The sequence below is a fragment of the Protopterus annectens genome, chromosome 14.part0 (assembly GCF_019279795.1).
Source record: "Protopterus annectens isolate FY-2018-M chromosome 14.part0, PAN1.0, whole genome shotgun sequence".
Taxonomy (NCBI): domain Eukaryota; kingdom Metazoa; phylum Chordata; order Ceratodontiformes; family Protopteridae; genus Protopterus; species Protopterus annectens.
Window position 1 is genome coordinate 580,785,872 of NC_056748.1, and position 13,406 is coordinate 580,799,277.

Here is a 13,406-nt window from a genome sequence, read left to right on the forward strand (position 1 = left end):
ATCTATCTACATCTCAGTTTCTCAGAGCTTCTCATATTGTGTTGGCATGGTTTTGTGGCTAAGCTGTCCAGAACATCTGTACTTGTAGTATAATACATATGTTATCTGGTAGGCATCCAATCTAACAGAAGAAATACAGCATTCCTCTAGCTTTTCACTTGGAAAATAATATTTAAGAAATGTCATCTACAGTGCTTCACCAAAACCTCCTCTATACGACAGAAGCAGCCTACAATGACATTTTTGACTTGTACCGTTAACAAGGTAATGACTACCTCTCCAAATCATTCACCACACTTCAGTACACACACACACACACACACACACACATATATATATATATATATATATATTATATATATATATATATATATATATATATATATGTGTGTGTATATATATATATATATATATATATATATATATATATATATATATATATATATATATATATATATATATATAAAAAATATATATATGTGTATGTATCTACACATACACACAAACACACACAGACACACACACACACACACACACAAACACGTGTATATATTTATATATTCTTTGTTAATCGTGTAAGTCCCACTAGGCTTGTAGCCTCTTTTCAGGGAAGACCTGAGGTGGTATTTTTACTATTAGGGGAAATTTGGCCAGGGCATCAGGGAACTTCCCATACTCTTCTTGATACATGCCATGGGATTTTTACATCCACCCGAGCTACCACTAATTCAAGTAGATGGGGCCTTGGGTTAATATCTCATCAAGGGATGACAGACTCAGGAGTACAGCACTCCCCCTTATTCTGCACTGCAGTGTCAGTAATCAATCTACATGGTGTGGGAATAGAACCTACAGCTTTCTGCATCAAAGTTGAATGTGCTACCTGTTGTGCCACTGACACTGATATCTATCTATCTACATATATGTATATATATATATATATATATATATGTATATATATATATATATATATATATATATATATATATATATAATATGTATTTATATATATATATATATGTATATATATATATATATATATATATATATATATAGATATGTGGATCTACTTCACTTATCCTAAAACTCATTTGACTGACACCCATTTGACCAACACCCAATTGACCTAAATTTCAATTGACTGACAACTCATTTGACTGACTCATTTCACCAACCATTAAGACATGGACTTGATGTGGGTTTTCCTTCACCTGTGTCTTGCTTATGATTAAAAGAATTATTGTAACTTAAAGTGCTGACTGTTAGCATTCCAATACGATGGGAGTCAGTCAAATGAGTTGTCAGTAAAATGAAATTTAGATCAATTGGGTGGCGGTCAAATGGGTGTCAGTCAAACGAGTTTTAGGTCAAATGAAGTCAAGTGAAGGTAGACATATATATATATATATATATATATATATATATATATATATATATCAGCAGAATTTAAGCAATATGGCTGATGGTAGATATTTTTTTGACATGGCAGGGTAGCTGACATCACATATAATAGAGTATGCCATGTAAACTGCTTCACTGGAGATGCTTTACTGTACCCTTTTTCTTTTTCTGCAACTGTTTCTTGCAATCTGTAGTGTTATAGCCTCCTTTGCAATGGCCAGTCAGGAAACTCACTCAAATAACTGTGTGACTTTGCAGCTGTGACACTGACTCTGGGCGAGGAGCCTGTTCTATAGGCCAAGCACGTGTAACATGATGCCAAGTACGACAGCTCTTGTTGCTGTCATCTAAAGAGTTTTAAAATATGAAAAAAAAAAAAAAAGAAAAAAACTGATTGCTATAGAAAATGTTTCAATCTATAGCACATCTTGACAGCTTCTTACATTCTGTAGGAAATGAAAACCTGCTATGAGAAGTACCTTACTTTATTTAAGAGTGCCTGTTGACACTGAAAAGACCATAAATGTGATCTGTGTGATAGCCAAATTGTAAGAGTAAATGTAGGGGAATATATACTAAGTTTGAAGTTTCTGCATATTGATGAACTGCCCTTTTTACAAGGAACAGTAATTTGGGGCCAGATTCCACAGTACTTAACCTCCATATAAGTGGCTTTCTCAGGTGTAAGGCCTGTCTATAAAGCAGATTTACACTTACTTGCATGAACAGCAACTCTTTTACAATTGATGCCCATGCTGTTATTATTATTCTTAAGAAACAGGGATGAGGATACTTTAAAGGTATAACAGTGAGTTTTAGACTTCACTTTTTTTGGCTTGTATCAAAAGTTTGAAATTCAAGGTAGTGAGGAGAGACAAGTACATGCAATACCACATCAGTTTTCCATTATTCCTTCTATATCATTCAGATATATCATTCAGTCGATCTAAATAAATACTACCAATGAATAATATAGAAGATTATGATCAGACTGCCAATCCTAACTGGCTTATTCTGTGTTAGAGACATGGATGCCATCAAATTCACCTCAAGAGCGAAGCTTAAAAGGAGAATCTTGGCATCCATGTTGAGAACACATGATAGATAGTTATGATCGGTGATCCAATCATAATTCTTTGTAGTCCATGGAACTTTATCTGCTCCGTGTATTATTAGTTACAGAAAAAAGGAAAGGAAAAAAAACATAAAGCACTTAGCAAACCCTTTCAAAAAAGCAGTGTAACTCCATCCCTTATGTTTACACTCACCTTCCATGATTCTCAACTGTCCAGATTTTCAATGAATGTCCAGATTTTTCCCTCATATATTTGGTCTGCTCCTCATATAGTCCGTGTTTTTTGGAAAAATTACTAAATAATTAATTTAAAAAATAATGATATACTTTTACATTTGAGTTTCAGAATTCGTATCTTCCAGAGAATGCAGGGGAACATGCATCCTGTTATTCTATTAATGTTCTAAGCTTATAACAGGAAGTGAGGTTCATGCTACCAACAGACAGCAGGCAGAAACAAATATTTTATTCTGCTGCTATCATTCTCTGGTCAGTAGTGGCAGATGTTATTGCTTAGCCCAAGACCCAACCTCAACAACTTAAGCAGCAGGTTCTTAACAGTTGTTAAGGTCAGGTCTCGCACCACTCTACACGTAACTGATTTGTCTTTTTCCATATATCGGAATTTAATCAGCATGCTCCAAGCACTCTAAGTTTGTTTACTATGAAGAACAATGTCCCTGTGGCTGCATCCAAGAATGCAAACAGTACTGTAGATGCTGTTAAGGATCACAATATTTAGGTAAAATATTTGCCTTTGAATCCCAGAATCCATCCAGTTTCTTAATGTGCATTCTTGTACTATGCTTATGTGTTGAAGCTATTATTATCAGTTGCAAATCACTGATCCTTCTCTGCTCCATGCACAAACATTCCATATATTATTATTATTATTATTAATGAACAGGAATTATGTGACTTACAGTAAATAACAAGAAGGGTAAGGAACAGAGATTGAAATTTACAAATGTTTCTGTTGTCTGGGCTTTTTTATACTTGGTTATCAGACCATTTGCTTTATGGTTTCTCCAGGACCTTCATACCATGTTTGCAGCCTTGTACAGACATCAGTGCCTCACACTCCCAGAACATACCTCTTTGGCTCCAGTGTTTCCTTGTCTATTGTTACTCTGTCTCCTGCTCACAGCATTGCAGCTGCAGTTCTTGAGTATTGTTACTCTGTCTCCTACTCATAGCATTGCAGCTGGATTCAACACCACATCAGATTTCAAAGAAAATATGCCCCAAACTTACCAACACTCTGAATGCTCCTTCTCAAGACTGTTGCTTCCGAAATGTAGTTGCAAAGGCCAGTGGGACTGATGGATATCTACCAAGCTTAAAGGCATGCAAATCTCAAGTTTGCATCGCTAATTTACTTCAAAGGTAGTCCATGTAGGCTACTGAACAGTGAGGCTGCTTATTATAATGTGCACACAGTCCTAATATGATTCAAATATTTCATCAACCTCTGTAAAGACTTGACTGTTTTTTCAAACCACTCTCATCAAATGCCACTTCTCATTAATAACACTATTCTGTGTGTTGGTTCATAACTTGAGTCTACCACAAAGAATCAGAGGTGAGATATGGGGAAGAGAACTGAGCCTTCTGTTCTGCCTAACTATTGTATAACATCAATGTCCAACACCATATCATTGTTCCAGAAGCTTGACCTCCAAATGTAGTACACATCAAAATATTTCCATCATGTCTTTTTCTCTACAGACCAATCAAGGGATGTTCCTATCAGGAATGCTGCAGAGACTCTTTAAACTGTAAGACAGCGTACTTAACTTTTGCTTGTTTGGATTTTTTTCCAGTTCCCATTCATGTCCATCCTTTAATTTTTGAGAAAGTAAGCATGAATTCTCATAGCATTACTGAATCTTAAATTCATATTTTCCAGGGTATCGCTGACATATTCTTTGTATAATTGATATTGTACTTTGTCGATACAAGTATTTTTTGTATTTATTAGAACTAATTAGGATGATCTCCTACAAGGCTTTCACTCTGAATTCTTGTTACTGGACTGTGTAGAAATTTGTAATTTAGTGGGCATGCCACACATTCAGTTTCTGTTTAATTACATAACCTCTATACTCAACAGTAAGAATATGACAAGCCTGTCTGTGGGTCAGTGGAAGGCATTATGTTCACTAGTAATTATTGGCTTGTAAAAGTACCATTCAGTTAGTTCTGTAGTATTTGCTCTTGAAGCCTGTGATTCTTAATGTGTTGTTATTCAGTGGTACTATATTTAATACAGTTAAGAATTTAATAGACCCACTATATGAAACCTGTGACTTATGTCCACTGGAATAAACATTAACTAAGAACACTATTGTGTTATAAAAATTTGATGCAAGTTGCCGTTGCCTTCATTTACTCAGGCTCACTCACTAATAGTACAAATTATTGGCTAATTCTTCGGTGCCATTATATTTCTCTATCCTTCTACAGTTCTGACTTTTCTCAGAAGTAATCCATTCTACTGTAGCTACCATCCCTCTCTCATCTCAGAACTAGTTCATGACACTTTTATTTCAGTCTTGTCACATGTATATTCCCCTTCCATTTTTATCTTCACAGCTTCATTCACTAGTCTCCTTTACTTTGATTTTACTGCTGGATTCCTAAACAATATAAAACATTTCTTCAATATTTCTCCCTCTCTCTTGCTCTGTTTCTGTCTCTAGCCATATTGCCCCTTTCTTCCAATATTGTCCTTTCTTTTATTATCATTACCTCTTTACAATAATCCATCACTTGCTAAAGTCCTGATCTACAGATCTTGTGGCTCACTCTTGTCTATCAGACCTTATAACTTCCCTTGGTCTAATCACCTATCAGCAGTGTATTTTAATCAGCTTGATTTCATCCTGCCTCATAACCTTTTTAGTCAAGATGTCCCCACATGTCATGATGCATGCATGCTACCTAAAAACAGGTTTGCATCTTATAAAACCTCATTTCTTTTGTTGTCTCATTATTTCTCCAGAAGTTTCTTTACTTCATACTACAGTACAATCCTTTCCATAGCAGTGTATTGTTCAGCCTTCAAGATCTATTTTATCTTGTAATCAAGTACTTCTTTAAATGTCTAGCACAATCTTATTTGCCAGGTATTACTAGTCTCAAATGATGCTGCTAAATGTATACTCACACTCCGTGAGCAAAAGTGTCCTTCATCAACTGATAATGTCACACTTTCACTCCATTTTATTATTAGGTTTTAGTAAGCCAATTAGACATTATAGTCTGGTCTATTATTCTTTGTATTACAGACCCTCTGTCATTATACTGTAAGTGGCATGCAGTTATTAGCAGGACATTCTGCTTCTATTAATAACATGCTCACAGGACACATTTCCCATGAGTAGCTCTTTCTACATATTACACAGCAGGTTAATTAATCAATGCTTTGGCTTGCTATGGCATACAAAAAAATACACAGGGGAATACAAGTCCCCTTAGAAATGTCCAGCTCATACTCAACGCACTTTCATGTTTTGTACTGAATTTATTTTTGTAAGTTATTATTTCATCAAGTGTTCTGCCATTTCACATTGCTTTATTAAATTGTCCTGACCATGAGGTTTACTCAACCGTTCTACTCATTTCTAGCTCATTGACTTTGATAGTCTATTTTAGATGGTACATAGCCATACTGGCCAGGTACCCATTAAAATGATAACTTTCAAGAGTCTTAGAAACACTAACCATAAGCATTAACTAACCATATTAGGAAAACTAAAATGGTTTTGTAGACCCTCAACACTCTAACTAGTGCCTTCTCTGTACACATCATTACCACAACAGACCACCATAGTGCTTCTTAAACTGAGCATTAAGGAAGAGGAGAACACATTACATCATAAAATAAATAATCACTCATACAATCTAAAGGAGCATTATCAATTATAGTGTAGTTATTTAGAGGCTGTTCTCTCTTGCCTCATATGTCCTGTCACAGACAGTGGCCTTCTGCATGTATTTTATATAATTGACAAGAGTCTCATACTTTATAGCTCACATAGACTGTTTTAGAAGGATCAATGTATATAATGGTCCCTGTCTCATCACCAGTGTAATGACTGCAGACTGCATACAATGCAGTAATTTTAAACCTGTACATAACACAAATCTAGTACTGGTAACTAGTGGTCGGACTCACACTATACTTAATCTTATAATGTTTCAGCTTCCTTTTGACTTCCTGCTTATTGTTTTGAGGTACTACAACTGCTGCTCTGATCTTAAGGTTCAGCTAGGCATGGTGACATTTACACTAATTATCTAAGGACTGCCACTAACAGAACTGCTTGGTTCAACCTGGCCACATTAAAGCTTTCTTTGTACAATGAAAAAGTTTCTTTGAAAGAAGGTCAGGTTCACCTAAGTTTAAACAAGTGCTGCAGTTGCCATTATACTTATTTAATGCAATCCACAGAAAAAAACACTACAAAAAGCCGTCAAAGTCCTGCACTGTTTAAAATCAATATTGAGCTTACCACCAGATGAAACAGTGTGGTCACCATGCAAAAGGATAAAAAGTCTTTTAATAATTGATACAAACACAAAAATATGTATACACCTTCATCAGATGTACTAACACATACTAAAAACTCTCTATTTAAACTAAACATAGCCATTCATCATTGAAGGACACCCAACATGTTTTGTAGACATCATATATGCATACTGCCTCTGATGAGAATAATACCTGATATTTACTATGTACCTTAGATGTTAAGAATTTATTTACATCCATACCAAACAAAGATGGTTTGGATAATATTAGAGCATACTTAGGAGAGAAAACAGACTTTATAGCAAATAATATAACATTTATTTGTGTTTTATTAGACATCATTCTGGAAAATAATATTTTTGTATATAAAGATAAAATGTACTGGCAGAAATGGGGGGTAGTGATGGGCACCCCATTTGCTAACAGTTATGCCAATATAGTGTTGGCATACTGGGAAGGCATTTAGTCTTACTACAGATTCATTCATACTACAAACATATTATACACTATATGAGATTTGTGGGCAATATAATTATGCTATGGGGTGGTACAGAAGATGAGTTAAAGAAATTGGTTGAATATTTAGAAGGGACGACTACTTGAGTTTACTATAGAGGTGTCATATAAACAAATTAACTTTTTAGATATACACTTATATTATAATAATGATAATAAACTGGCAACAAAATTACATTGAAAGTCTTGCTGGAAAAACAAATGCTTACATTGAACTAGTATGCATCCAAATTATATTTATCAGAATGTCATGAAAGGACAACTGATAAGAGCATCCAGGTTATGCACATCGGATGAGGAATTTTTACAAGCCTCAGAGTTATTGACACAACAATTTATGGACAGAGATTATAATAATACAGAAGTTAACAGGTTGATAAAGAGTAAAGATGAGGAGCTGTGAAAGGGGCTCCATATTTTTCTGACAATTATAGGAAAAGGGAAATAGGAACTAAATATAATAGGAATAAGTGTAACAATAAGCATACAAAAATAGCACTCACACATGCTAGTGACATAGATGAAGTATGCAAAGTTATTAAAAATAATTGGAGGCTATTGACAATAGATGAACATATTAGAGATATAGTAGGTAAACAGCCACATTTTCTTTTTAAAAACAGTAGGAATTTGAAACAAAGGCTATGTAATCAAAGATGTTTAGCACCACACAAAGGGAAATGTTCCGGTACTTTTTCATGTGGCCATTGTAAGGCATGTGGCCTGATCAAGAAAGAAAATGTTTTTAGGCATCATGTTTTTAACAGTTTTATACTCTTATGCTGATTGTAATACCAAAGATTTGATTTACGTAGTGACTTGTAAGCAATGTATGTGTTTTTATGTGGGCAAAATGAATAGATGCTTTAAAGAAAGACTATTGGAACATGCTAGGGGCATACGTAATGGGAATTTAAATAATGCCCTCACTAAACATGTACATGACTATCATACTCATAGTTGTGAGTTCATGGTGTTACAAACAGTCATTTTTAATGGAAGGGGGATGATTTGACCAATAAGACAGAGAGAGTTGAAATTAAATGGATTGCTGATTTGCAAGCTGACAAACCTCCAGGTTTAAATGGTAGTGTTCCCCTTAAACCTATTTTAAAAGGGCGTAGACTAAAAGCATTGTGATGATTGGCTATGTTAAGTTTAAACAGAGAGTTTTTAGTATGTGTTAGGAGATCTGATGAAGTTGTATACTGAAAGTGCTTATCTTTATGTGCATATCAATTATTAAAAGACTTTTAATCCTTTTGCATGGTGACTGCACTCTTTCTTCTGGCGGTAAACTTCTTTAATGACATTTTTGAGAATTATTTGTCTTTGGATACATCAAGGTTAGCATTTGAAACAACAATACTACTACTACTAATAATAATAATAATTATTATTATTTTACTTCCTCAGCTCAACACAATTTCTGTTACATTCACACTACAACAAAGTCCATAGCAGCAATCCTTAGTAACATTATATTCAATATTGACCAAAACAAATAAGGGACATCTCCACTTTGTTTCAATCTCACAAAAATTTCTGATTGGTAATATAACTCAGGAAGGTATAGAGTTATAAGCCAAGTATAAGCCTCAGTAGAAATGGGGCTTTAGTCCAACAATTTTCACATTTATATTGTTTGATTATAATTAAGTCAGTTCATTAAACAAAAAATTGTAGAATATTCTTGGAGACAAGCAATGATATCTAACTGGACTCATTAAATTAACTAGGCTACCTAAATAAATACATGGACCAACTGTCTGCTTACTTTCTCTCTTCATTGACAGTTTCACACACACACACACACACACACACACACACACACACACACACACTCACACACACACACACTCCCCCATTCCTCTCTCTCTGTCTCGCTCTCTCTGCCTCTCTCTCTCTCTCTCTCTCTCTCTCTCTCTCTCCCAAGAGCTGAAAAGTAACTGGGCATCTGGTAGTTCTAGAAGGGCTGGAGCCAAAATGGATTGGTGGTCTTCGAAACTGTATATGTAAAAAAATCTATCTTTTTGTCTATGGACTGTTTTAAAAACATTCTGGATTGGGAAAACCATAGGCATTAATGAAGATACCCAAAAGTTATTGCAGTTTTAACCCCAGGAAATAGGATGCTGACCAGACTGTGAAGTCAGCAGCCTGTCACATAACATAATCTGAGTAAGTGCATGATGCAGCTGCTGATTAGTCCTGTTACTCTTGTGTTCTCTTCCCGTGCTTTAGTTGCGAGGAAGAGAGCACGAGAGTAGAGAAATGACTGACTAGTGACCAAAGAAGAGAAAATCAGCAATCCAAACGAATTAGTGTTTACATTTTAAGCTAAGTTCTCCATTTCTTTTTCTGGCAGGGCCAACCAGATAATTTCTGTATTTTTTCCTGGCAGGATCAACCTGATACTTTCTGTATTTATTTATTTATGTTTGCCTGGTAGGGTCAACTAGCTAATTTCTGTATTTAATTATTTCCTGGCAGGGTTGACCAGATACTTGTTAAATCTTGGTGCAGTCTCCTATATAAATTATCTTTCTGACATCCTGGGCCTGTAGGCTGGTAGGGTCAACTAGAGAGTAGACAATTAGTGAAAATGGGCCTGTGGCTCTGAAGGCACTAGAGTCTAATTCTTGTCCCAGTCCGCCCCTACCCACACCTGAAACTCCCCCACAGGACATAAACTCTGTCATCTGTCCTTATAGAATCTTTGTATATTGATTAAGAATATAACATGACAGTATGACAGGAAATGGATTACAACATTTTAAAATCAGTAAAAAATATAACATGGCAGTATGACAGGAAATGGGACTATAATGTTTTAAAGACATTGTAAGCCAGAGGAGCTTTAAGATGGGTTGGAGTCACTTGTGTTTTAGTTATAAATGGCACTGTGATCAATAATGGTGCCTAAGACACCCGTTTCCCCCTCTGGCTCACATGTTTACTTTGTAAACCTGTGTACTAGGACTTCCCTAAATGAGATACAAATCCAGGAGGAGAGATCTGAGATTTTATCATCCAGGCAGGGAAATCAGAGTAGTCTTAGTATGAAATCATCCAAAGCAACCATTACATTTTTTTGCACAGTAGGTCTATAACCCAACACCTGATGGCCAGCAAGCCCAAAATAAGTCTTCATCTTCATCTTCATATATCCAGGATACTTGGATGGGAAAAAAATACTAGACTTTCAAGTCATTCTGTTTTATAATAAAAGTTATTCCTTCTCATAGTCATGTGAAAGAAGCAAGAATTGTTCATTGTGATAGCTAGCATTCAGCTAATTTCCTACAATTAGCCCACCTCTTCTAATCTCATACTTACAACATTTTTTGGTGCTATTTAGCCAGAAATGACAGATAAGGGCCTTGATAGTCTTCATGTCCTTTACTGCTAGCCCTTAAATTAGTCTTTGGATAACAGAACAAAGAATTAATGAAATATAGCAAATGCAGTGCAGACACTGCAGAACGGAGAGAGTGTGAAAGGCCACTCACTCTTCATGCATTCACCGATAGATTTTTGGGGGTATGCATTCACTGATAGATATATGGGGGCATGCATTCACTGACAGATATTTTTGTTCTTATTGCATTGTGAATTTGTTTTATGATTAATACTGTTGCTTAGTCACTGTTTTGTCAGGGAAATTCCCTTACAGAGTAAGTAAGTACTATTTGGCAATTACCACAGAGGTTTTAAGGCTATGAGCTGTTAACAAGCTACTTGCTGTAGCCTTAGGTTTGAATCCCTCAGCTTACATCTATCTGTTGTGTGACTGAGCAACTCATTTAAGCAGACTGTGATCTGGGGCAATAAGAAATTAGAAAAGACACTTAAATGTTTACTATGCTTTAATCCCATGGCCTTGTTAAAATCTAAAAAAGACATTGTATATCCATTCATCTCCGATAAATAATAAAAAAACCTACAGAAATCTATAATTACACCGTTCATGTATGTGGTTCATTCTGTGGCTCACTGATTTTCATTTTTGTTTGTATAAGCCTTATGCTGTTAATACGGTCTATGCTCACATGATGCTTTCTTTTTCTCAGGGAGTATTAGTTATGACCTTCTCTAATTTTTAAACTTGTGTCAAGTTAAATTATTGGTCATTTACTGAGACTTTTCCAAATCTAACTTCCCAAAGTTGTCTAAAATGCCTGGACAACTGACACTAGCACTGAGTATTTGTTCTTCCCCAACTGAAGAAAAAAAATCTGTCTAAGGTTCCTCTTGCTTGAATTATTTTCTTCTTTTTTTTCCTTTCTTCTTTTACTACTGCTTTTGTGAATTCCTCATCGTACAGTAGTTCTGACTTTTGTTGTCGAACACTAAAGTGAAAGTTGAGATGTTCTGAAGATACTCTCTTCTCTCAAACAGGCAAGCATCTAAAGTTCATTTCAATGTACATTTACAGCAATTCCAATTCTGTCTCTGCTTACGTTCCACTACTTTAGCATCATTTCTTTATTTTTTTTCAAAAACCACAATGTGTCTATCTTATTTGTTCTGTCCTACAGCCTAACAGATTATAAATCAATCAAAAATTGATAATTTAATTAACCATTTTACATTTAATTGACACTCTGTTTCTCATTATTTGATTTTTCAGTGCCTTTACTTTAGAGAGAAAATGTAACCAATATTTCTTTATATGTCTTACTCGCATGTTCATTTCTGTTAAACTTTATACAATGCATAGATGTATATTTATTTAGATTAGTTACTTGTTGGTAAAATTAAGAGAAAATGAACTTGATGTAAAAAACAATATATGTGTCATGTAATAAAATTATTTTTACTTACCAGTGTAAACAAACCGTCCAGGTGCCCCTTTGCAGAACTGCTTGGATTTGTAAGATAGAGTTACCTCAACAACTCCTGGAATGTGCCGTGGTGGGGTCTGAACTCTTATGGCATGGGGAGTTATCAGCTAGAAAAATCATACAGTAAACAGATTTAGAAGTGAGATGGCAGTGATAAAAACTGATGTATGCCAGTTGTGCTTAATAAAAAAATAAGCCTAAATTGGACCATCATCAGAACATTCTCACTTGCTCATATAGCATAAAGATTCTACAGTTTTTAAGGAAAACGACCATAAATGATCCCTGGTTTATGTCTGAGGAAAGGTCACAGGCCATTATTCAAATGAAAATTGCTTCCATATGTTTTTGCTAAGCTCCCTTCTAGTAATTTTAACGCTAATAGTCATTATTAAATCAAATGACCACTTTCAGCATGCCTTCCACAAGAGGGCATCAGTTTCTTCAAACATGGCGTACTTAACAATATGCAGCCTGTCCAGTAGTATCTTGCTCTCTTGTGATTTCATGTTTAAAAAGGCACTTTGAAATAAAATCTCATGGTACTGCATGTCAATAGACTATTGACAGCTTGTTAAAATCATTCATGAAAAAAGTCACAGTTCAAAGCCCACCAATTTAGAAGGCTTACCTCACTCCAAACCAGCATAGTGCCGAATACAACTTGCAAACCATCAAAGAAGTTGTCTCCAATTATGATGACTGTGGCCCCTCCAGTGGTCCAACCTTCGCTAGGACTTATAGCTTTTATGCATGGAGTAGCTGCGTGCGGAAGACAGAAAATCAACATCTAGGATCAGTTATTTAAGACTATGATTTTGTTCTTCTGCAAATGAAAAAAATGACATTTTTTTTCTATCAGGCATAGGAAATAATAACCAAGTATCATATACTGATGTATTTAACACAAATTTATTTTTTTTTATTGTTATATTCTAAAGGCCAGGAGTAGTGTATTAGATTACTAACACGAATATAAAAATCAGAAAGTAAAGTTAAATTATGTGTCAGGTCAAACATGACTATTACA

The 13,406-nt window shown here is 35.0% G+C and overlaps 1 protein-coding gene across 12 annotated transcripts in view; it reads right to left on the minus strand.

The window, feature by feature from the left end:
• EBF3 (EBF transcription factor 3) overlaps positions 1-13,406 on the minus strand; it is a 294,815-nt gene that overhangs the window by 52,797 nt on the left and 228,612 nt on the right. For all 12 annotated transcript variants that reach the window (XM_044056326.1, XM_044056327.1, XM_044056322.1 and 9 more), the window contains 2 exons: positions 13,008-13,138; positions 12,357-12,483 (listed from right to left, as the gene is read on the minus strand). In XM_044056326.1, the coding sequence (XP_043912261.1) occupies positions 12,357-12,483; positions 13,008-13,138 (258 nt within the window). The remainder of the gene's footprint in view (positions 1-12,356; positions 12,484-13,007; positions 13,139-13,406) is intronic.